This window comes from Falco rusticolus, chromosome 11, assembly GCF_015220075.1.
Source record: "Falco rusticolus isolate bFalRus1 chromosome 11, bFalRus1.pri, whole genome shotgun sequence".
Taxonomy (NCBI): Eukaryota; Metazoa; Chordata; class Aves; order Falconiformes; family Falconidae; genus Falco; species Falco rusticolus.
The window spans coordinates 7,471,701-7,496,464 of record NC_051197.1 but is presented as its reverse complement, the minus strand read 5'-3'; the positions used below and the strand labels follow the sequence as shown (position 1 = coordinate 7,496,464).

The window sequence follows — 24,764 nt, the reverse complement described above, 5'->3', positions numbered from 1 at the left end:
CGGCGTTAAAGCCCATTTTAAGAAGAAGCTGGAGCGCGTGCCAGCTGCTGAAGCTGTACTTACTCTGCTCGTGAAGTTTCCTTGTACGAGACCCTCTACAAAGAGCTGTGATTTGAAAGCCTTAACAAAGGACGAGAGAGACTCAATGGAAAGGCCGTTCATCAGCGTCTGGTATTTATCTATCATGGACCACCTGCCATGCTCTAAAATCAGGAGGCGCACATCCCTGCAATGCAAGAAGGAAGACAAAACCACAGGCCGTCAAGAGCTGTTTAACGCACGAGATCCCATTTCTGACTCGGGGTCGTGCTGGAGACAGGGAGGCGGTCCCCAGGAGGATTGCTGTGGGCTCTGATGCTCCCCCAGCACCTGCTGTTGGCTACGGGTCACTTCAGCAGCTACCTGGATGTTTGATATGCTGGGCACAGAGCTGCTTGAGCTCTCTAAGCTACAAGCAAACCCTGGAACAAGCCTCTGTGAGCGCAGAGCAGCGATTCCTGAGCTCTTCAGCTCAACCTCGACACCCACTGCACAGCCACTTTTTGCCCTCCCCCGGTACTCACTTGGCCAGAGTTTCAGGTTTGATGAGGATGTTGAAGTACGTTTTCTTCAGCTGCTCTGTTATCATTTCAAAAACTGCTGGAGTAAAGCTGAAGTCAGACAAGTAATCAATGATGAGCTGAAACAGAAGCTGTAAAGAGAACAGTTTTAAGTCAGGGGTTTGTTGGTTTTTTTTAAAGAACCAATTTAAACTTCATCCTATATAATAATAATAATAAAAAAAATCATTGTTATTTGGTCAACGCAGGAGATGCGCAGTGTTACTAAAGCACATTCCTCGGTTCCATTTGATTTTCTTCACTACGCAATTTCATACCAAATTACAGTCAGTTTCAAAAGGACAGCATCTTTAGAACGCAAACGAAATAAGCTCAATATCCCAAATCAATAGGAGTTTCCACATTCTACCGGAACAAACCTAGCCTGTAGCTCCAACATTTCTGTACTAGATATCTCAGTTCTTACTTTTACAGCTGACCAGCACAATATCATTGCGACAGAGGAGCTTCCACGATTAAAAAAAAAGAATATTCAGATCACGCTATTTGCATCTCTGGCTTTTTCTGTTAAACCTCTGACGTGACTGACAGTCTTGTTAAAGCTCCAGTCAAGCTCTTGCCATGACAGTCTACGGAAGCCTGGTGGCTCTTTCCTCTTCAGTCACTAAATCCCCTCTGTTTGGGCTTGCCACATCTCACACAGCCAGCGTTTAGGGAATGGGAACAGGGATCCCCAATCCTCGTAAGATAAGCTCTTGGCAACCCAGCAAGAGAAAACTGCACCCAAAATGAGGATGTTCGGAAGCTGTATCTCTACAGTCAAACTGTAAACAAAACCTATTTTCAGACACGCTTCCCCAGACAGTGTGCAAACAGCCTCAGCTTACAGATGGAGAGGCTCTCTAACTCTCTATAGGGACATGGGAGACTCACAGCTCTTTTTAAAGGAAAAGCTGTTAAAGTCTTAATGGAGATACAGCTATTAATTAAAGGAAGATTTCTCTTAAGTCAGCCTAAGGTCAGTAATTTGAGCTTGTGTAAGTGAATAAAACTACATCTCTATACATGTAAGCACATGAAAAAGCATTTGCTGCATTATCCTGTATCTGAACAGAGATACAAATTTTCCAATGTAAAATACCCCACCTAAACATTCCAAGCTCCAGCCAGCTAGGCTCCAGCTGCTAGGACAGAAAGCACATACACTGCAGAGCAGCATGCATTAAAAGTACTTAGAAGATCAGCAGCACTTACAGGTAGTTTATGATTGAATCCTTTCACTCGAATGACCAAGCCATGCTCTCCAGCTACCAGCTTGTATTCCAACTGAGCAACGTCTGCTTCATAAGCTGGTTCACCGAGATTGTGGGAAAGGATGCTCACAAATGTATCAAACAAAACTATGCTGGATGGAGAAAGGGGCAGAGGGTTAAAAAGAAAGAGAAAAAAAAAAGGATGGAATAGAAGATAAAAATCAAGTCAAATGAGTTTAACGGTACACACAAAAAGTTCTCCAACAGAAATGAATACTCGAGTACAATGAGATTCAAAAAGAAAGTTTCAACAAACCCAGAAACACAAAATGCAAGTTTTTCTTCGTTCAGAAAGCACACCATACTAAAAAATTATTTTGACATTCAACTGTTCTTTGCAAAGAGTAAGACTCCAGCTTTACACGATTTAAGATTTCTTCTAAGACAGAAATGCACATGGTAACACGCCGATGCTCAAAACATCAAACCATCACAGAAAATGAGATTATTGCTATTTGTGTAAGGGAATGGGGGACAGATGGGCTCAGTTATGCTGAAGACTTGAGTAATGAGATGACTATCTATCAAGACAAAAAAATAATAATAAGCTAGAGCAAAACAGGCTACACAACGTGGAAATCGCAGTCCGTACTTCCAGATCTTTGATATTGCCTGGATTCCAAATCGAAGGACAAACTAACAAAGCCCCGTTGAAAACAGATTTATAAAGGCTTTCCCAAAGCATCAGTTATGCAGGTCTCAGCAGGCTTGCGATAAAAGTACTATGAAGTTTGTTACAAATGGCAATGCTAGCCTAGACTAGAAGTGCAGCCCGTGCAGAGCTGTCACCTTGAGGTCTGCCTAACCGCTGGTTCCTAACTGCTGCTGCTGGCCTTTCCACCTGCACCCTACAGGCTTCCAAGGTGCTGGTTCGGGACATGACTGCTGACTGCTCTTTTCAGGATCGACTCCTTCTCCAAGCACTTCCTTCTGGCGTGTGCACTGCTGCTGCTACGTTATTTTTTCCAAAACTTGCACTGGGGAATAACACACCATGAAACTCCTATGCATGTGTTTGCTGCAGTAATGATCTGCTGCACAACCACCCTCCCTGAACTACAGAGAAAAGCAGAAGAGAAGTGTAAGAACATGAGAAAAGGAAGCCTTATTCTATTCCAGCTTAAAATTAATCTCTCTTCATGGTTTTTTATAAGGTACGGTAATTTAGTTACTCTGCAAGATAAGCACAAATAATATAATCCTCACTTCTCTGCAGACTGCTGTATCAACGGAGAGATGAGATGGAATCGAACATAACCTGGTAGGGACAAAGAAACTTAAATGAGTAATTGTACAAAAAATGACAGCTTTCAAAAGTCAAACATATTTCCATCAGGTTTTCTTTGGTCACAGTTTGAGTCTAATGAAAATGGTCATTCAGCTCTAAGAACGCATTTTTGCTTATATTAACTCATCATCAAACGTCTTCTCTTTTTCATGCCAAAATCTTCCCTTAAGAGTATCAAATATTAGAACAAAGCTGTGCTTTGCAGAATACTAACTCCCACGGTGCAACCATTATAAATAAAGAAAAACTCCACAAAACGTCTGTTTAACAGACATTAAAAACTGTCACGTTCTGCTTGAAAGCAGCAATGTATTTTCCACATTTGACTCGGATCCAGGTTGTATTTTTCTCTTTCTGTAGACGAGACTATAGTCTCTTCTAATTAACGTTCCTTCATTCTCAAGCCCTTGTCTTAGTATCATATTCTGTCTGTCCATAGTCAGATGTCCACAAGTCAATATATTTCAGTGACTCACATTTTTAACCTGAGGTATCAGCAGGGTATCTTTGTTGCAAGGTAGTTTCTACCTGCTTCTCTTATTATTGTAGCTAATAAACATATCAAAAGGGCCATGGAAGAGCTGACAGTAAACACTGAGTTGAAATGATGAACCGTATCATGGGTTATTTGCCTTCAAATAAATTTCAGCTGGTAAAACCAGGGACTTCCTACTCTTCTGAAAGCCCTACGGCATTTACCTTTTGGGATTTTGAATTTATCATCCTTCCTGTACCAGAGACAGCCTTGTTGTGTGCTTAGTGTTTTGACTGGATATTCCGTCTCAGGGCAGTCAGCAACTTTCAAAGCAAAGTCAGTGGCTAACAAAAAGAAAAACCAGACCAAAACCAGAAGTGAGTGGGTTTCACAGCCAGGCTACCTGCATGAAAGTCTTTAAAATTATCAACAAAGTACATTTCCCACCCACCCCCGCAGTTTGCTAAATTATATGTGAAAATGCTTTCCTGGACCCAAAGAACATGTATTTTTCAGTTCCACACCAGAACAGTGGCTCAGAAGCAGTGCGGAAACGGTGATGTCGCATTCCACCCAGGATACAAGTTATGGGTTTATTTTCATTTGGTTTTGGCAACAAAGCCAGATGGTATTCAGATGCTTTCAAAACCAGCAGGATTAAGCAAATTAAATGCTCTTTTAGGATTCCAGAGAACTGTGTTACCTCTCATTGACAGTGTGAGGCCTGCTGTGTTACGGCTCTATGATCTGTAAGTTTACACCTCGGGAAGACTCAGTTCTCAAGCTTATGAATAAAAAGAATATTAAATAAAATTCAGGTGAACAGACCTCTCATATTCTTTAATTCGCAAAAACAGGTTGTTGTCAGGTGAAAACTAAGATTGTTGGTAAACTACAGAAAATATTCAATTAAATTCTTGGGGGAAGATTTCACTCATGCCCAGGTGCCTTACCTATGTATTTGTTTTCTTCTGGAAGGTGCAAATCCTGATTTAACTCAAAGTCACTGGCCCATAAATCACTCCAGTACTTGTCAATATCTATTAAAAAACATAAAATGCATTTAGTTAAACAGGAAGGTAATACCCTATTCCCTGGCCAGCTATCTCACCTCTTGCTATCTCTGTGAAGATCTGCAGTACAACAGGGGTTTCTTAACACCACCTGGTTCACCGTGACTCTTTCTAAATCCCTTCCTACAAACTCTCCTGGAGGAGGAATGAAGCAGTCCTACTAAAAAGTAAATCAAGCCTGCCTGAATTAGTAATCCAGCTACCAACATGCCCTTCCTTCATGGTTTGTGTTCTTTTCCCTGTTCAGGACTTGAATGGCAGTCAAGTGGAGGGCTCGCTGAGATCCCTGCCTCCTAAAACAATTGTAAACTAGGGAGTGGGAATCAACTGAAACCAAACAAAGAAAATTGTGGAGTAGGACAGAGTATTTGATTAACAATGAGGTCAGTAAAACACTGAGGCTTCATTTCCCTACTTCCCTGCGGCTCTATCTTGTGTTGTCATCCTCTTAATATCTCTATTGCATGAGTCAGACGTTCTCGGTTGCTGCTGCTGTTTTACCTTCCACGCTGTATTGCGTTCCAAACCACTTTTCTTTCAGGTGACACTGGCCTTCATTGGCAGCAGACAGCAAAACGAGGTTGGCTCTCTGGGGACTGAGCTGGTTAAGGGCATCAGCAATGATCTGCAAGTTCAAGACAATACCTCAGTTCAAATGCAGCCCTGGCTCTGCCTGACCCAGCAAAGACTTCTCAGTTTGCACATAGGAAGAATAAGACATAACAAGCTTACAAAAAAGGAGACTGGCTTTCTGAATATAAAAAGTGTGTGTCAATTAATACAGAACCTGGGCCTGTATTATGCCTAATTATAAATGCCTATATACGTGCTTCTATTATACAGCGTGCCCGTATTTTCCTTACGTCAAAACATGTAATCAGAGTTCAAAGAGTATTTACCTCAGGCTTGTATTCAAACAAAAGCTGGTCTCCTGTCAGAAAATCCTCCTTCTGAAACAACTGCATGTTCTCACAAAGGCTTTCCACATAGTCAACTGGATCTGTCTGTAAGCAAATAAATAAAGCTGTTTTTCACGTGGTCAGAAAATTAAAATGTCAATTTTCTGTTCTGAGAAGAGCTTGACTGGTTAGGTATGTTGAGCACAACTTGCATGCTGTGCTTGTTATGGTGTTTAGTTTCAGTTATTGAACTAAATACATTTCATAACCACATGTAATGCTCAGGACTCCTCTAAGAATCCTGAAATATCAGACACATCATCTTGGTAGAAGAAACCTCGAGCGTGCAGTTTACAGTCATTGAACCTACTGAATTGCAGACCCAGCAGAATACACTGCGTGCCTCCAGGAAACACAAGCAGAGTCCTGCAATTCAAGATTTAGGGTCATCTGGAACCCGGAAAGAGCAAGCCGAGGAACTGCTGCTGCTGCATGAGTTACCTCTGATTCTGCTCCTTTCCTAAGTTCTCTGCCATGATGTACAGTGTAAGGAGGAAGAGAGTCTCCCATTCGGACATGGAAGTACAGATCGCCTTTTAACGATATACGACTGCCTAGTGGAGAGCTTCTCACCGAGTACTTTTGGCTTTTTCTGAACCAGCCAACATTATATTCTAAGTCCAGATACTGACCACAGTTCACCTGGAAAGAGTTTGGACACGTCTGTGTCTGGTAAATGTAGTGGAAAACACAACCAAGGATTTCTTAAGACACTGTACACGTGAGGAAACATTAAACCTCTCCTGGGGCATGTAACTAGTTGCTTATCCCAAAACCATGCCTCTGTGACCATTATCCTTTAGGATGGCCACGACCAGCTCTTCCCGTCAACCAGAAGAGTGGGCCTGCCATGACTAAGTCATTCACCCATCCCTAAGGTACACAACCCTGTCAAAAAAGCACATGCATCCCCCTGTTCCTTGCTTTTACCTTTCTTCACCTTTAATAAAAACAAGTAAGCTTTTTGCTAATTCCTATTTCAGCAAGGCAAGGAGGACTTGACACAAAACGACATTTAGTTTTGTAATGTTGTACCAGCAGGCAAGGGGGTCGTCAGCACCCTGGCCTTTGTGAGGCCAGGTCACCAGCAAGCCACGCCTCTCACACAACCCTGCTGTTCTATTCCCAGAAATCAGCAGTGCCAAACCAGCTTAAAAAAAGTGAAATTAGGCAAAAATACCAAAAAGCCCCAATCTGGAGAGCTCCATGAATGGGCACAGAACTTCACACACAAGGGCCTAATGATCAGAACTCGAAAAGAACCTACCTAGTAGGTAGAGAATTGTAAAAGTAACATTTAATTCTGTTATGAAAAAAAGTCAACACTATTTCTCTGCCTAGAATACAAATTCTTTCAGCAAAATACAGCCTCATTAAGTGCATGATCTATTTCTGGTTAAACAGAACTTTGAAAATGTGTTTCAAAATCAAAAAGAAATCCTTTATATGGTTTACCTATATCAACACAAAACAGTGGATGAATACCTGCTCTTGATAGTGAAATTCATTAGCTTCAATCTTCTGTATTTCTTCCCATATTCTGCAAAGGAAGGAGAATAGAATAGAAGTGGATTTCTTCCATTATTCCACAACATTTATCAAGAATCTGAAAAAAAAAAAGCAGTCTTCTAGGAAACGCATCAAGGGTGAGTTCAGTGATTCACTTCCCTTCCATCCAAAAGGGTGTTTCTCAATTGGCAGAAAGTTCTGCTGTTTTCCAAAGAGGAAGAGACTCAACTACAAAGAGGCAAAATCTGATAGCAAAGTAACATAAAGGTTAACACCAGAACACCACAGCCCTGACTTTCACAGATTTGGCTCGACAAATTCATTTCAATAAACACAAAGCTGCACTAACTAGTTCAGCTTATTAAAATTAGAAATGAGATCACAATAAATCAAACAAAAAGCACCAAGAAAGGAGCATAAACATTTAGCAAATTCAATTTTAAGCTTTTTTAAACCGATACGTTTCCCATGCAGACAAGCTTTACTACTGACTCACCGTTTATGCTCTAGTAACTCAACAAAGTGCAAACACTACAAATAAAAGGCTAACGGAGAAGGACAATCATGCCAATATCTGGATGTAGCGGCAAACACTTGCCTTTTATCTGGCCCTCTCTTCTGCAGCATCTTCACATACTGAAATACAATATGGGCCACCTGCAGACAGAAAGGAACAGATCAGTTTTTCCAGATGTTAGGAAAACAGTAAGAAAATCAAGTTGCAGCAAACCATACCTCATAGAAGTGCTTGTAACCTTCATCAGTCAAGGTCACAGAAATGCTGAAGATGGAGTAAGTGGAGTTCTGTTCAAATCCCGTTTCACCATTTCCTCCATATAATGCAAGAGCCCAAAACCTATGGAAGAGTTAAAGGTACTTACTAATTACTCATTTCTGCTGTATTTGAGCTTAATTACAATTACCATATCACAGCTTTACTTTAAAGGCTTTCAATCCGTTTACGGTTCACACAAAGCTTTTCCAACATAAAGGTGTGAACCTCTGGCTACAGGGTTTAAGAAAACAGTGGAAAAGCTAAGTTACCTTTTGGGGGTCTCTTAAAGATCAGTCACAGATACCGCTGACCCATGGATCAACAGACCAAACCCCACTTATTTCTTACTTGGGTTCATCATCAATTTAAGCAATATCACTAAAAAATGCTGACACAAGAAGGCAGGCTTGGCCTGGTTTTATATAGATAGCAAAAATGTATACACAAAATAGAGTTTGCCTTTATTAGTGATAGCAAAACATTTAATAAATATGCTTAAAAAAATACATACTTTTTCCTAAGGAAAGAAAGAACACTGCCTTTGCCTTCATGTCCCACCAGCCAGGAAATATAATGAAGAGGCTTCACCCTAAAAGAAAATTTGAAAGAGATTAAATGCCGGGAGGTAATAAGTTTCACAGAAAGAACTCAAATCACTAGACAAACGACTAAAATATACACTGTGTGCTTCTTCACGGCAAGTTTTTCACTTTCAGGCGCCGTAAAGATAAGCTACAAATGTGGCAGCTGAGAACATAATGACTGATCAGAGTCAGTGAGGAATGACATTGAACCAGCTGTGTACCAATTCCACTCAATTTGGAAAAGGAACCATATCTGCATCAATTTGATTAATTTTAAAAAAGTTCTCCTAGGGAAACAAAGCGATCTGTAACACAAATAAATGAGATTATTCGGTTTGTTGTGAAAGTCAATGAATTATTCACAGCATACACGTGGCAGAAGTAAAATGCAGCACAACTGTACCTGTAATACTGTTCCTGTGGGGGAAGCGCCCAAGTGATACTCAGTGAATGAACTTTCCTGATTGGAACAACTGAACACAAATAAATTTAATGAATATAAATATACTGATTAGACATAGATAAGTTTTACATAATGCAGAAGGAATGGTTAAGGTATTCAGAACCACACAGAATTATTCTACAAAGTATCCAGATCACCCAGAGAAAATATGAAGTTAGGTATTCAAAACATTTAAACAAATTATTTTACTTGCCTCTGTAAAGCTTGTGAAATTCTGGTGTGTCAAAAGGCTGAGTCAGATGGCCAAAGCTGGGTTTGGGTAAACCACTTAAAAGCAAAATTAGAAGTGTGATGTTACTGCCAAGGATTCAAAGCTACACTGAGATAATCACAAGACGTAAGCATCCATAGCTCTGACGTGACAAGAGGCGATGGCCTTTAACAAAGGGCACAGCCCAGGAGCCACCCAGCCCGAGGTGGAAGGCAGCCTGGCATTCGCTCGCACTCTGCCCGCGCAAGAAAATAATTACTCAGGATATAGACCCCCATCAGCTCTGCCCTCTCCTTCCATCCAAGGCAGTAAGAATAAAAAGTTTGCTTTCCTAACAGAGGAAAGGAAAGCCAAGCACAGTAAACAATTTCCTTTCCCTGGACTCACAGAATCTTGAGGGGTTGTCTTGTGGGGAAGGAGGAACGAGAAGGACAGGGGTCTGGAGAGACAAACTTGTCTCTATGGTATTAGACTTACACAAGCGCATTTCCAAGCGCCACAGAAATAAACACCTTGCAAAACCAGAAAATAAAAGGGGAAACAAAATGCTTTTCAAGTTAGTAAAGCTTTTGCAAAACCCCCTTTTCAGACAGTACGTTGGAGTGAATTATTAAAAAAAAGACCAAGTTCTAACCAGTTGCTGACCTAAGGATGACACTTAAATGCAAGCAATGGTGTTAATTTATTTTGCTGCTATTTATTTTTGACCCAAAGTAACGTAAATTGACAATCTAGGTTTGAATGATTTATCATAAAATCAAGATATCAGCACATTTTAAGCAAACGCTGCTGCAAGGCTAAGTAATTGCTAAGCAGAAACAAAGTCTTCCTGAAACAATTAATGCCAGGCTTTAATGTCCCAAGTTGCCCTTTTTTTTCCTGGGTAAGGATGTTAATTAACAAATGTTAATTTCCCTAGTTTCTCCAGTAAAGGAGATTTTTTTTTTTTTTTAAACCATCATTTTTAAGAACAGATAATTTTATAATTTGTAATGCCTTTATGCACCAAAAGAATCTTACTTATTTGGGATCTCAGAGAAGATTTCCGTCACCCATTTTTCCAATGTATCCAGTGTTTCTAATAAGGAGAGAAAAAAAGAAAGCAAAAAATGCAATTTCCTGAAGATCTAAGATAAATTCTTTATCTTATCTCACCAGTTCCGTTATTTGAAAGAGGCTGCAAGTCAGTATATTTTAAAATTGCAAAGTTCTAAATTACAAGCTTCAAAGCTGTTGGTTTGAGCCAATTCTTAATATTCACTGAACTGTATCTTTGGTCATAGCTCTGGTTTTGTGTATAGTGCTGAAATCTCAGCCCGATACAACTGGGATTTAAAGTTCAGTAGTATTAAGTGTGACTGTGAAAAGGGATTACTGACTTAGGGATCTACAAAACCACCAGTACTTGCTGGACTCATTCCATCACACTATGTCCAGAATACACACACCAGTTTTCACACCCAAATGCAGTCCTGCAGGGAGAAGTCGTCCTTCTCCCCATCCTCTTTTCTAAAGGAAATGTGTCAAGAACCAGAAGTTTAAGTGCTTTTTTTTTTCTTAAATGGCTGATTGGAAATTGTTTGCAAGCATTCTGAATTCCTGAAGTGATGCTGTGTGTACTGAACAACATCAAAAAAGGCGGGATGGGGTGGAAGGAGGATTCATGGTTGTTTTTGTTGTAACAGAGATTGAAATACAAAGTTGACCCGGCTGGCTATCAGTTACCACCAATTTTCTTCACAATGACCAGTAACGGATTGTAATATTTCTTCTATGTAAATGATTACTCAAGAGGCATTCAATGCCCTAAGTAGTTTACGCTCTAGACAGAACATAAAAGCATAGGAGAAGAAAAGAATCACCACTTCTATTATTACCGTCACCATTTTACAGACGGGAATTGCAATCATTTTAACATTCAACAAAACCCCTAAGCACAAACCTAACTTGAATATAAACAACTATTTATTTTCAGCGCAGGCCTCTACTACATGCATAATTTCTAAGAAATTTCCTTCCTCTATTCTCAGTAGAAATGACCCATAGGTCTGAAGTTCTTTGCTTAAGTGAAACTCAGTTCCATTTGCATAGAATTTTCCAGTCTGGGGGAAAACTTAGGATCTCTGTTCTTCCTAGAGAAATGGTTTTTATTTTAAGAACTCTTTTGAAAGAGTCTCAAACAGAACAAGACAACTGGGAGGCCAATTTCAGTCTCCCCATCATTTTCTGTGGAGGTTCGCTGTTGATGGCAGAGAAACCAGCAGCATTAAGTCATTTAAGTGGTCTCACTCTACATTCCTACAAGATTCTTTCCTTAAATATATCGTTGAGATTTTACCTTCTGCATTAATCTGGAACCTATTCGACAGCTTCAGTTAAAAGTTTCTCAGGAAGTGGCAGGATGACAATAACACAGCACAATTACTCAAGCCTTGTTTCATTTAGAAACCAGTCTAAAAGCTACATAGAAATACTTCTTGCAGGACTGGGCAGTCCACTAAAATGGCTTGGGCTACAGCTGAACTGGTGCCAAAAGCACTACACTAACAGCAGCAACGAGCCTGTTTTTCAGGAACAACTGATGTTACCTTTAGATTGGACAACTAAAGTCATATAGTGAGCAGAGTAATGGCGCTGCCAGAAGTCCCTCAGTCTGGTGTAGGTATCAATATTCTTCATTTTAGGCTCATGTTTGAGTGTATCCGCATTACCTGTAAACATTAAAAGGCGGTTAGTTATCTAGAGACTGGGTACGTCAAGATCCAATATACTGAGAATTTCTTTTCCTCCCCTGGCACTGAGTCTACTCAAGATAAGCACATTAAAAATACCTAATAGAAATTTGGCGTTAAAGGAATGTTAACTGAAATCATCATCTTTAAATTCCTAGTTCCTATTCTAAGGACAGTTGATATTGCTATGATAAGGAAGGTCAGAGTCCTCCTGCATTATCAGATACTGCACAGCTCACGTGTGCTGCCAGCTATTCCCCCACCAACAGAACTTGCAGAACAGGGGAGGAAAAATATGATGTTCAGTACATGTCTACAGAACTTCATAAAAACGGTCTACATTTCAAAGCTGGGTAACTATTACCCGTCACACTGCAACTTACATGCTCACAGCACCACAAGGGTGAGGGAGCTAGGACTCTATTGTCCAGGAGAGGAAGGACAAATTTTCCTTCTGCTCCACTGACATGGCTGTGAAGGTCTACTTCTGCAAGTTCAACAGTGAATTATTTACTTTGAAAGGCCTCCTCAGACACAAATCCAGAAACACTTGATTTTTCCAGGAAATTTTAATAGCAAAAAACAAGCTTAAGCATGACAGAGATGACTCAGAGAGCTCCACCTTTACATTAACAGAAAGTTACGTGATTACGCACCTAGGGCAACCTAGCTTTAACATCAGCAAAAAGCAGTACCAGAATGAAAAGTAGCTTAAGAAGCAGACAGCTGCTTTTGTTCCCAAACATTTTACTGTAAAATGAGTAACTGCTCTAATAGTTCCAAGCAAGGCTAGTGTTTCTGTGGTGAGAAAGCTCAGGTCAGCACATCTAGTCGCTTAAACTTTTAAGTGGTTAAAAGTATCACCACCACTTTATAACAGAAATTAAGAACTTACCCCAAAAAAATTTCTTCATAGGATGTCCAGGCCTGGCAAGACTTCCAAACAGCATTTCCTTTCTATTTGCATCAGAGGGTCTTGCTAGCTGATACTCTGTTAATTCAAAGAATTTGCAGTGGCATGCATCAAAATTTGAGGTCGTGTTCGAAACAAAACAACACAAAAACCCCAACCACACTGAAAAGGAGACACACCACACAGATAGGGCCCAGAACCTGTTCTGATGTATGATGAAGTAGTGAAACAGGCTAAGAAATAGGACTTGCTATCAGCAATGAATGTAAGTCAAGAGGAAAACGGAGCTCATTGCTGAGACTTAAGGAAAGGCATAAGGAGGAAAAGCATGTAAAGCCCCAGCCCACCCAGTCTGAATGCCCTCAATCTGTTAAATGTAATGGGAACACAAGACCATCAATATTCTACAGGGTCAGGCCTTGCAGAAAGGGCCAGAGAACAATTACAAATGAGGCTCCCCCATATATCACACAGAACAACTTCTAGACTAATAATGAAATAAGAAAATGAAAGCTGAGCAAGGAGTTTCCAAAAACGCAGTTTTACGATCAGTTTACACTGAACTAACATGGGATCCTGCCCAAATCGAGAACTCACCCTCTTGAACTGCATTTTCCTGTTCCTGTTTTTCTGGTAATAGGAAACATGTACAGCAGAGCTGTAAACTAATTCTTTTGGCTTCGTTAATTCCGCAGCCAGTTCATCAAGCTGACATAATGTACTGTGCAGCACACTACTACAGTGTCAATACAAGGAAGGAGCAGATCTGCACGATGAAGGCAGTGCAAGTGAAGGCGTAAAGTGGCTTAAGCTGTGGAAGAACCACACCTATACTCAAAAACAGGTCCTTGTTTATGCTGACACAAACCTAAATTCAGGGATCAAATTGTCCATTTTTCCTTGCCAGAAAACAGATGAAGATGACGATTTGGAATAAATATTTGCAGCAATTGGTACATCTGCCGATAACAGGGTGTTTTTTTCTAAAGCAGTGAAGTTTTATAGGCAGTCTGGAGGTATTCATTAAGTATTAGAAAATCAAACAAACGCTCACTTCTACGCCTGGTTCAATTGCCTTCTGTGAAGTGACTTTGTAGCTATTAAGGCAGTAGAATAAGGAGACAAGTTCAATCACCTCAACTCACTGTGTTAACTCCACATCAGACTGCAGAGAGCACTGGGGCTATGCTAGAGCTACAGGCATATTGTTCATTGAAGAGCATCTGCATGCTCATGTAATTGCCCTACCACTTACTGCCAAACCACTTAAAATCATTAATTTCTAATTCAAGAAATGAGACTGTAAACTCCCACAGTGATGGCACTACATTCAGTCCTTCTCCTCTAACGATATCCATGGAAAAAAAAAATTGAAGAATTAAATCTCTCTGTCAAGTTAGGTGACCTTGACTGAAGTGCTCAGAAGGGTAGTCCAAAATGGAAACCAATAAACAGTGTTACAAAATGGGTTTTGTTTCTTTAAGAAGACAGGCTAAACACCCAGGAAAAGCTGCTCTTACTTACCACTGTCTACAGCCTCGACTTCTCGGTCTATTGCATCCCTGATCATCAGTGGGTGAATAAAGAACTGTGCCCACCTACGAAACAGAAAATTTCATATACTTTTCTTCAGTGTCTATATAAACTAGGGCAAAAAAACCCAGCAAATAAGCCCAACATCTATTATTTTAGTTTATGAAGTTGCTTGCCTTACTACAAATTATGTAATTCTTGTCTAACCTGTCTTAAGGAAAGATAAAAGCCAGTTTTGTGATACCGTCAAAAACCAAAGGGCTTCTCTGTTCCATAGAGTGAGAATTAATTGGTTGGATGCAGTAGGATATAACACTAATGGGTGCAGGATTATCTGCCTTTACATCCTGCAGACGATCATACCAGATCAGACAAGTGATCCAGCTAGTTTGGTTCCTGGCTTTAGCAGGGATCTGTATCAGATGCTTCAGAGAAATCCTTGGCTGTTCATCAGGAACAACAAGACCATAGGGAAAGTTTCACCTTAACGCCAGGCAACAAATTCTTGATTTATGTCCTGAAACATAAGCTTTTACATCCATTACAATTTTACTATCTACCACAAAAGTCAGCATTGGCATCCAGATACATCTCTTCTCCTATACCCACAGAGAGCAGAGCAATGGAAAGGGACAGATCTGCAAGGAAAGGAGACTCTGCAGAAGGCTGGCAGAGGATCTAATGTTTCTATTTTATTTGCTGAGGTTTTTAAATGATGCCTGAACTGGTTGAAGCAAAAGGTTAACAGTAAACACTGCTGCTGAAGTTCTACAGCTACAGGACCCGTGAGGCTAAAGACTACTAAACGATGATGTCTTTCAATTTCTTTTGATCCACAAGGGCTTGAAATGAGCAGAAATCGTGAGCAGCACCTAGTTGTCTTCTTCTTATGAGATGGTGTTCTATGGAACTCCTAACTTCTGTGTTTCCCCTCCACTAAGCTGTTGTAACAAATTGCAATTGTATTTTTTTATTCTTTCGTGATCCCAAACATCTAAAAGGACTGGACTAATCTACAAACGAAAGCTGAATTTGGCCTGGTAAAGTAAAATTTAGGCAATACTTGGTAAAATATGCAAATGCTTGTCCTCGGCATCATCACAGTATCAAAGGAAGTTTGCAGTGGAGTCCACTGTCCTCATGAGATATTTTATAGCATCAAAAATACTCAGCTGCCGTGCCCCCATGAAGGAGTAATTTTCTCTCACTGCAGGAAACCATGCCAACAGGTGGATCTCTGCTGTCCCAACACATCCCACAGCACAACAGAGCAAGTTAAATACTTCCTGGCAAAAGATACATACTTCACTAAATAACCTGGATGAGGTTAAACGTATCCTTTCGAAGCATGGATTGTACCATAACTTTCAAGGCTGCCCTCCCACCCACCCTAAGCGACTAGGCTTGGAAACAAACAAAAAAAAAAAACAAACCACTAATTCTGTCAGGACAGATTTTTCAAACAATGAGTCACTGGGATTCTGGGAGCACTTCCCCTCTGAACAGCTGCCACATTGCGTAAGATTTCTCCTGTCATCAATGCTACTAGTTTAAGGGTGCTATAACAATCAAAAAGCTACGTGCATTATCCATGGATTCTACGTAATCGCGCAGCGGCTACCCGGCACTATCTCAAAAAACCAGCAATGTACCCAAAGGGGAAGACTATTTCTTTATCTTCAATATCCACTCTGCGGGTAGCTATGGAAGTACAGCAACAGCTTTAATCATCCCAAAATGAAGAACAGCCACACCGAGGCTCCTGAGGCACGCACAAACATTTGTTAACATTTAATCACCGTTTAGATGAAGTTACCTATCAAGCGCTTCTTTGAAGTACTTCCTCTGCACATCAAACTGGAAGACCGTCCGCTCACAGTCCGTCGAAGCGTTGTCACTGCCCCCGTGTTTCTTCAGAAACGCATCAAACCCATTCTCGTCTGGGTACTTCAAACTGCCCATAAAAACCACTGGAACAAAAAATCACCAAAATTACCATGATGACATTAATTTGTTATTCCTAATTGCAGCTATAGCAACCCCTCTTCAGCCCAGCGTTACCTACAGCTGACCCACAGGGGCTGGCTACTAACTAGCACCAGTCAGTGTAACCTGCCTTTAGCAGAAGCCCTGAACAGACTGGAAACAACCGCGCCGGTCTAGGCATGCCTGGTCTCAGCCAGTCAAGAGTAGTACTTTGAGATACATCTGGTCAGAAGCTTCATGTGGTTTCTGCACCTGTATTACTAATTCCTCACCCTTTACTAGAGAGATAAAGGTCTGTAGCTCCAGCCTGGTTTATAAAGCCAGAGGTAACATGCTTCCCCCCACATTTAATGGATAACAAAGAATGTTAATACATGTTAATGCACAGCCCACCAAAGAGTATGAGAAACCTTCTCCAATATTAAGAGTATTTAATAATATTTAATAAATGTATTTAACTAATAAAAATAAATTCTTGGCTAGGTGAAATAAGAAATGATACTGAAATACTACAGAAATCCAGAGCTACATAGCACTAATTTTGCACTGAAGCTGGAGAAGATGAAATAGGAGCAGATACATACTATGTTCCAGGAAGTGTGCTAATCCAGGCAGATCTTCGGGATCAGAGAAGCTGCCAGCAGCAACGCAGAGGGCTGCTGCAGACTAGAGAAAATATGACACACTCAGTAAAAGCTGCTTCAAGAAACTGACAGAAAAGTAAGATAAATTATTCAGGACAAAGGGTACAATGAGAAGGTCTAGTCCGAACCCCTAATTACAACGTTTCAGACCACAAGAAAGCTCACTATTTATTTTTTCACCCTACAACTTTAAGTACATACCTGCTTTTCCGTACAGCCTCTCTTTCTTGTCTCTTCCTTGTCAGCTAGCTCTTCTAATTCACTGTCATCGGGATCATTGAAATCCTCATTACCTCCATCATTGTCCTCACCCTCATCCCCCTCATCACAGTCCTCGTCATCAAAACCTTCTCTACCGTCTTCGATCTCAGCTCCAGAGTCATCATCTTCATCGCTTTCCTCTTCAGATTCACCATCATCATCTTCCTCCTCCTCCTCTGAAGATAAAGCAGCTGGGGCACCATCCAAGTAATTCAAATCCGAAATCAAAAGTGCACATAAGCCGTTTTGCAGTTTGATATACCTGAAACAAAAACATTTATTTGCCATGAATATGTTCCTTTCCCAAATCTGAATTTTCAGAATCACGAAAACGTCTGTGTTTCCTGTAACAGTTCTATGCTCTTCAACTGAGGTTTCCTAATGAAAAATCTAATGGCAGCTAAGAAGGTGAGCAGTTTTATAGTGGGAAAGTAAACACATTCTTCTGCTATTCAACAGCTATAAGAATAGGTAGTAGCAAAAGCCCTTCTCCCCATAAGGTCCAGGCCACTGATTTGGGCTTTTATTTCCCTCTGTAAAATATTCAAGCTACCAGCACTCAGAGAAAACTTCGTGTACTCAGAATAGGCAAATCCAAACTTCAATAGCCTGTTATGCTTGTCAGGCTCTTGGAAACATGTATTATGTGACAGAATTAAGATCTTAATCTTTGCCTCTAAATAGGCCCCAGAGACTCCAGTTTATTTGATTTGCTTTGATCAATGCGGGTCCACAGACGTAGGAGGCATGTGTTAGAAAGGAGAGATCTCCTCTGCAGGCTTAATAAAATAAGACACAGAAGACAGAAGCTGGGTTACTATCAAGAAGCAACACAGAGTTCTCTCTGTGTGAGTACATACATACATAGAATTTTTTACATATGTGTGTGCATCTATATTAAAAAAAACAAAACAACAAGAACAAAAAACCTAAACACAAGCCCTCTGTCCAGCACCATTCTACAACTTTTCAGACTGAGGACTGCAAGCACCAGTGCTCTGCACTACATCTCAGCGGTATTTGTTTCCCAACAGATCCAGAATAGACAGTCACAATTTCTCACATTAGCCAAAGCACCCCTCCTGGGAGCTTGCATTGGCTACTATGCCAGCTGCAGAAAGGAAGGAACGCTGGATCCAGAAAATACTTGATCCAGCCTAAGAACTAGTGTAATATAGGCAGGTGGTCTTTGATCCAGCAATAAAAAAAAAAAAAAAAAAAGCTAGTATAAACCAAAGCCATGGTCACATCCCATATTCCCTGAAAAAAAATATATCTGACTTACAGAGCATAAAATCACAGAATAGTCTGGGTTAGAAGAAACCTTTGAAGGTCATCTAGTCCAAACCCCAATTTTATAACAGATCAGAACTTTGCAATGCAGCCACTGTTGTAATTAGGTAGCAGAAATTTCAAAGCAGATTTCCAGCTCAAGCTACATGGTAAGCACCCAAAAGATAAACAAAAGGTACGTTGTATGTTTTCCAACTGCATGGTTCCCAAAGTTTCTCACATATTTCATTCATGGTTACCATTATGCAATTCCAATGTTTCCTAACAATAAAAGTTTTTGTTATTATCAATATTCCAATTAAAAATATGAAGTCGACCTGCTACGGCTCTGCAAACCACAGACCAGCCTGGATACAAACTACTTAGAGTACTTCTCTCCCAACTGAATTTCACGGGGCCGTATTCGGAGGAAAGGGATAAAAGGGGCATTGTGAGAAGAGTGAAGGAGTTCTGAGACAAAGAAAAAAGCCACACTTCTTAGACAACCAAGTCTATGAAAAAAGCTAAAGAACAAATGTTTAATAGTTGTGTTAAGATTATGAATTACGACCAAGCAGTCAATGGGAATTGATAGCACCTACTCTGGCCCAGGGTTTCATAATCGTTAGCACACCTGTTCGGCGTGCTGCAGGACCACTGAGCAGTTCAGATTTGTTCCAGTCAAAAGCACAAGTGCATTTTTGTTTGTTCAAAGTACAGCACACAGTGTATAACTTGCAGAGACGCTATGACTAACTGCAGGAGGTACAGATAGTACTAGATCCACGCTAATCTCTGGGTACAAAGTTAATCATCCATACATTCTGAAAGCCCGTTTGCATCGTATACGTATGTTGCGTTATGCAGCTGCAGCACTACTGAATGCGTAACAGGCGTCCTAAAAACTGACATACTGCACACTCGGGCGCTTCAGCCTCTGGGGAGCTCAGAGCAAGAGCCTCAGACAGCAACAGGTTGGTACAGCACGTCTTCCAGCACAACCACCATATTCTTCACCTCTGCATGTAACTGTCTTCTGCAGGTTTTCATGGCCCAGAAAGAACGCTGGCTTCCCAGCGATCAATAGCTAGACACAGAAAGCTGAAAACAGACTAGTGCTATTCTTCCAGAAGAACGACTGGCCGTAAAGCTGCTTAGCCAGATGTATCCAGTAGCTCTTGTTGATCTCTTCCGCATACCTCCATTAAACTAATGGAGCAGAGGATACTGATTTTACATTACTCATCTTCAGGCTTGTGGGTGTTACATACAAGGACAAAAAGCACCCTGCAGCAAGGCAACAACTGAACTTAAGCTGCTGATGAAGACTATCAGATTTCACTTCAGGAGAACACAGAACAGTTTAGGTTATACTGAGCAGAGGCACCCCCTGACATAGGTGTTCTTTACTTTTTCCATGTTTCAGTCTGATGGAAAAGGACAACTGTAATCAATACGTCAGTATGCATTCGTATGCAAAAAACAGTACAAAAAATGCACATAACATAGAAACAGAAACAAGCATAGTCCAATTGCTTTTTAGAAGGATTATACAGGTATTGACACAAATAAGGCTTAAAAATAAAATTAAATTCAAATTCTTAAAAATACTGTTTAAACGTCAGGATAATCTTAAACAGGATTGCTCTCACACAAAGTTTCTTCTTGTGTCAATGATAATTGTTTAGCAGTGAAGTAAATATTGATATACGTATCAATGCATAGTAAATGCTTAAGAGAAATGCTTTAATTTCCCAAATTACACAAAACAAGCAATACAAGCCCATGAAATGCCATATGCGGATGCATTTAAATAAAACATACATTTTGGTAAAGATAACTACCCACTCATAGCTCTAATGAACAAAATCAACTTTCATTACGATGATAGTTTTTGTCCCAACAAACTCACTTTTGAAAATACATTCTGCAACTTCTGTCAGAAAACTCTTTTGTTTTTATAAACGCTGTATTTGAAAAGATAAAATGTAACATTTTCCACTAAGTTAAGAGGGATGTCACCAGATGGACACATTAAGCCTGTGACTGGTCTGCAGTATACATCAGCAGTGATGTATGAACAGAGGAGAAAGCGTATATGCATCACCAAATCACCCGCCATCACCTTTACTTAGGAGGTTTGGTACATAGCGGATGTAGGTATTCTTTACTTTCAGCCACACTGAAGTTCTCCTTCCTGGGGGGAATGTTTGTGTCTGTGCTGTGCAAGGCTCACTGCCCACATGTGGAGATCAGTCTGAAAAGATGTGACTCCCTGCTTCCAACTGAAATAAATCTGTTAAGAGCGGACAGTAGGATTTCTGGAAGATTTTGATATTAGTTTATCTTATGCTACAAGCAAACACACTCTCCAATTCTCTACATGCAGAGGATGTCTCTGAGCCTCAAAATAGAGAGCCAGCGACAGTTTTCAACGGCTTTCCAAAGCTTCATCACTGTGCTGCTTTAGGTAGTAAAGGCAGAAGTTTCCTAAGCTGACAGCACCTGTAACTGTGAACTCTGCAGGAAGATGAGCCTCCTGCAAAGTAGCACGGGTAAGAATACCAGCAGGAGAGGCAGGCAGAAATCCAGAGGAAGCAGCAAGGAAGTAGGGCAAGAAAGGAGGGCGCACGTTTCTCCCTAAGCCAATGGGCACAGTCCTCTTCAGGCAGCCAGCAGGGAATTTCACTGTCAACCAACGTCACTGCAAACGCAAAATTCAGTTCCAGGCTTAGGCAGATTCTCCACTGGCTGCACAGATTAGACATTATGAAAAGTAAATTTAAAAAAGCATCTCTAACAAGGGCTGAATAATTTTTTGCCGGCCAGAAAGAAGTTGTAACAGCATCCCTTCAAGAATGACTGTCTTACAGAGTCCTCAGCCGAGCCTGTCTCCACCAGAAGGCCACAGATGCTGCACTCAGGAAAGGTGATCTTTTTTAGCACTTTCAGGCCTATTACTCAGAAATATATAAATGCAAACACAAGCAAAATGGCAGCGACAAAGTCATTTTTGCCTCGACTCACAGATGTATTTGTGTTAAAGCAAGGAAGCTCATCTAAAATAATGCAACAGCCTTTTTTTAAGTCGGTATCTGCTCTATAATACTTCAACCGCATTTCACACTTCAGCTTTACACTGCTGGAAGGCAGCTGCCTGGACGAGGGCTGCAAACTAACGATTCAGTACTGCCGTGCCCTGAAAACACGGCATCACAGCAGGGGCTTGGAACTAGCACCGATTTGGAGCGTCCACGCAAGCCCCAACCCTCTCACCGCACACACACCAGACGTCCCCCCTTAGACGGATCCCACCCGTAAGCCCCCGGTCTCCGATTTACACAGAGCGGCTCCGAACCGCCCCGGCCACCGGGCTGAGCCCGACTGTCAGCACCGGAGGGTGCCCAGCCCCGCACCCAGCCTTCCCGCCGGCCGGGGCCGCTCTCCCCTGGGCAGGCCGGCAGGGAGGGCAGGCCCCAGGCCGGCAGGGCAGGCCCCAGGCCGCCCCACAGACCCACCGGGGGCTGCCTCAGCGGCACCGGCTCGTCCTCCCCTCACACACGCCCCGCCTTAAGCCTCCGGGGGGAGGCTGGGCGCCGCCGGTCCTCACCGGTACTGCTTGGGGTCGCTGGGGGACTTGACGATGGCGGGGTCGCCGAGGTTGGGGCCAGGGCCGAAATCCGCGCGGTCCTCCTCTTCCCCGTGAGGCGAGCGGCCTCTGGCGTCGCGGCCGCCCTCCCCGGCCTGCTGCCCCACCGCCAGCTCCGGGCAGCTGTAGCTAGACGTCGCCTTGTTCCTACCGGGCATGGCGGCGGTGACGCGGCACCACAACGGCTGGGCAACGGCGCGCACCGGCCGGCCGCGCCCCGCTAGGCCGCGGGCCCCCGCCCGCACCGCTCGGCCCCTCCGTACGAAGGCGGCGACGAGTCTGCGCATGCGCCGCCCCCGCCCCCGCCCCGCTTCCGCCGCACGAGGAAGCAGCAGTGACGGCTGCGGCGGTGCCGGCCCGCGCCAGTCAGCGCCCGCCGCGGTGCCGGGGCGAGAAAGCGGACCAATCAGGGGCCCTCGCCTGGCCGGGGAGGGCTCTGATTGGCGGAGAGTATGCCGAAGGCAGCGCGGGGGGAGGGGAAACCACGGAAGGCGAGAGTCGGGGCGAAACGCGGCCCCTGGGATCAGACCGACCGGACGGAGAAATCAGGGGCGGAGGGCAAGGCAGAACAGAGCCGGATCGCAGGAGCGCCTCCCTGTGCCGTCACGTTCCGACGTTTACGTGCGCCTGCCCTGTCAGCTGTCCCCCCTGCTCTTGCGGTGGAAGGTTGGTGGGGGCCCGCCTTCTCTCTCATTTCCTTCAACCATTGGTTCAAGTCCCTGTCGGTCACTCCTGACAGACCCAATCAGCTGGCGCAAGCTGCCCTAAGAGGAGCGTGAGGCGCAGTTCCCTCAGCGCGGGCTGGGGTCGGTCCGTCCCCGTTCCCCCCTCCCGAGGACGGGCCGGGAGGTGCCGCAGCCGAGAGCCAGCCCGCAGGCCCAGCGGCCATGGCCGGAGCCGCACGGAGGCCGGCGGCGAGACCCGTCGGCGGGGCCGAGGCAGCTGGGCCGAGCTCGAGGGCGAACCTTGGCGGGAAGGAAGGGGGATCGCGGCCCTCGGCCTCCCTCAGCCGCCGCTAGGGACGCCGAGCGCTGACCACGCTGAATCAGTTTAAAGAAATGCGACTGTTGTGAGGGTTCAAGAGCCCTGGCTGCGCTGGTGCTTTGATAGCCACAGCAGGTTCCAGCTGGCATGCTTCCACCGTTCAGTCCAGCTCACAAGTTGGCAGTTCGATCCCGAGCATTCTGAGAAATCCAGTGCGTGCTTACTGCTGCTGATTTTTTTTTTTTTTTTTTTTTTTACATTTTTTTCTTCCCCTAATGGTAGCCCTAACAGCTTATAGTTTGTGCCCATGACCGCTTACCAGAAAAGACTGCTTATTCCCAATGCAGCCTGGTCTTCGCAGGTCAGTAGGTCTCAGCATTTTCCAGTTTGTGAATACATCTCTTTCCCACTATGAAATGGCAGGGCTGATGTAGCAGTTCCCCAGTCTTGACCACAGGAATGCTGCTTTTCCTCTTGTCCTAAAGCTCTTTGAAGCTCTCGTTCCCAAACGCCATACACCACCAAGATATTTTTTCTTGTAACTCTGCGAGCTGTCAGGAAGCCTTTCCATTCTGCCTGTCACACCCCTTCTGCACCATTCCACGCTTGTTCACATTTTCTGCTACTCCTGTAACACCAGTGCTGTTAGGCTTACACACATACACAAAGTAACGATGTTGACTGCAAAAGAGATGATGAAAGCAAAGTTAGGGGAGCAGAGGCTAATACAAATGAGGGGGCTCTCTGAGGTACAGGAACAATTAGACTGGATGTCTAGCTGGTATTTTACTGCTTCGTTTCTCCACAAGATGGAAGCCAAGACCCATCTCTAACCCGGGCCCTCCTGCATGGCTTTTCCTGGAACTGCACACTTGGTGCTGTATTGTACAAACCATAGAGAGAAGCTTGTGACCAACAGTCAGCTCTTCCCGTTCACATTCTAGTACCCCTTTTTTTGTGTTGTAACCATACTGTTTATCAAAACTACTATCCCAGGCCACTGCCAGTCAAACAGAGGCTCTATACAAGACTGCACGAAGGATTTTGTGTTTGTCTTTGGCGCAAGCAAGTTATTTCCCCTTGTCCTTACAAATTATTGTCTCACATTCTGCCATTACCTCTTAAAAGTTCATACAAGTAACAATTACTATTGACTCACTGGTGATACTGAAATCAGCTGCATGCCACTTAAGGCTAAAGGCTTTCTCTGTATTCATTCACAGCTTTTAATGTAAATGTAAGATGACGAGACACATGAAATATATATTAATGGAGAGATGTGTCAATTGCCTGTGATGATTTGATTCCTTATTTGAAATAAACTCTGCTGGATTTCTACACCAAACACTAGGTTTCTCCATGTATGTAATATAGGGCAGGGTATAATTCGTAACTGTCTTTTCCAGTTCTTCAGACTATACTGTCATGTAGCTACTTGATGGCTTTTTCTGTAAAAAAAAATATTATGCCCATCCTACCTTGAAGGGCCTGGAATGTACTTGCATTCTTCTGGAGAGGAGAGGAACAAAACCACAAACACATCTGACCTGACTGGAACACAATGAAACACAATTATATAT

General features: G+C 42.7%; 1 protein-coding gene across 1 annotated transcript in view; it reads right to left on the bottom strand.

Moving 5' to 3' along the window:
- NRDC (nardilysin convertase) overlaps positions 1–22,502 on the bottom strand; it is a 28,472-nt gene extending 5,970 nt beyond the window's left edge. The window contains exons 1-22 of the mRNA XM_037403708.1: positions 22,162–22,502; positions 17,220–17,541; positions 16,959–17,040; positions 16,205–16,358; positions 14,380–14,453; positions 12,838–12,933; positions 11,799–11,921; positions 10,231–10,288; positions 9,193–9,266; positions 8,940–9,009; positions 8,464–8,541; positions 7,913–8,033; positions 7,776–7,834; positions 7,154–7,208; positions 5,609–5,713; positions 5,211–5,334; positions 4,590–4,676; positions 3,861–3,980; positions 3,080–3,131; positions 1,815–1,965; positions 564–691; positions 64–226 (exon numbers count right to left, since the gene is read on the bottom strand). Coding sequence (XP_037259605.1) covers positions 64–226; positions 564–691; positions 1,815–1,965; positions 3,080–3,131; positions 3,861–3,980; positions 4,590–4,676; positions 5,211–5,334; positions 5,609–5,713; positions 7,154–7,208; positions 7,776–7,834; positions 7,913–8,033; positions 8,464–8,541; positions 8,940–9,009; positions 9,193–9,266; positions 10,231–10,288; positions 11,799–11,921; positions 12,838–12,933; positions 14,380–14,453; positions 16,205–16,358; positions 16,959–17,040; positions 17,220–17,541; positions 22,162–22,487 — 2,622 coding nt within the window. The 5' untranslated portion in view covers positions 22,488–22,502. The remainder of the gene's footprint in view (positions 1–63; positions 227–563; positions 692–1,814; positions 1,966–3,079; positions 3,132–3,860; positions 3,981–4,589; positions 4,677–5,210; positions 5,335–5,608; positions 5,714–7,153; positions 7,209–7,775; positions 7,835–7,912; positions 8,034–8,463; positions 8,542–8,939; positions 9,010–9,192; positions 9,267–10,230; positions 10,289–11,798; positions 11,922–12,837; positions 12,934–14,379; positions 14,454–16,204; positions 16,359–16,958; positions 17,041–17,219; positions 17,542–22,161) is intronic.
- Positions 22,503–24,764: the final 2,262 nt, after the last annotated feature.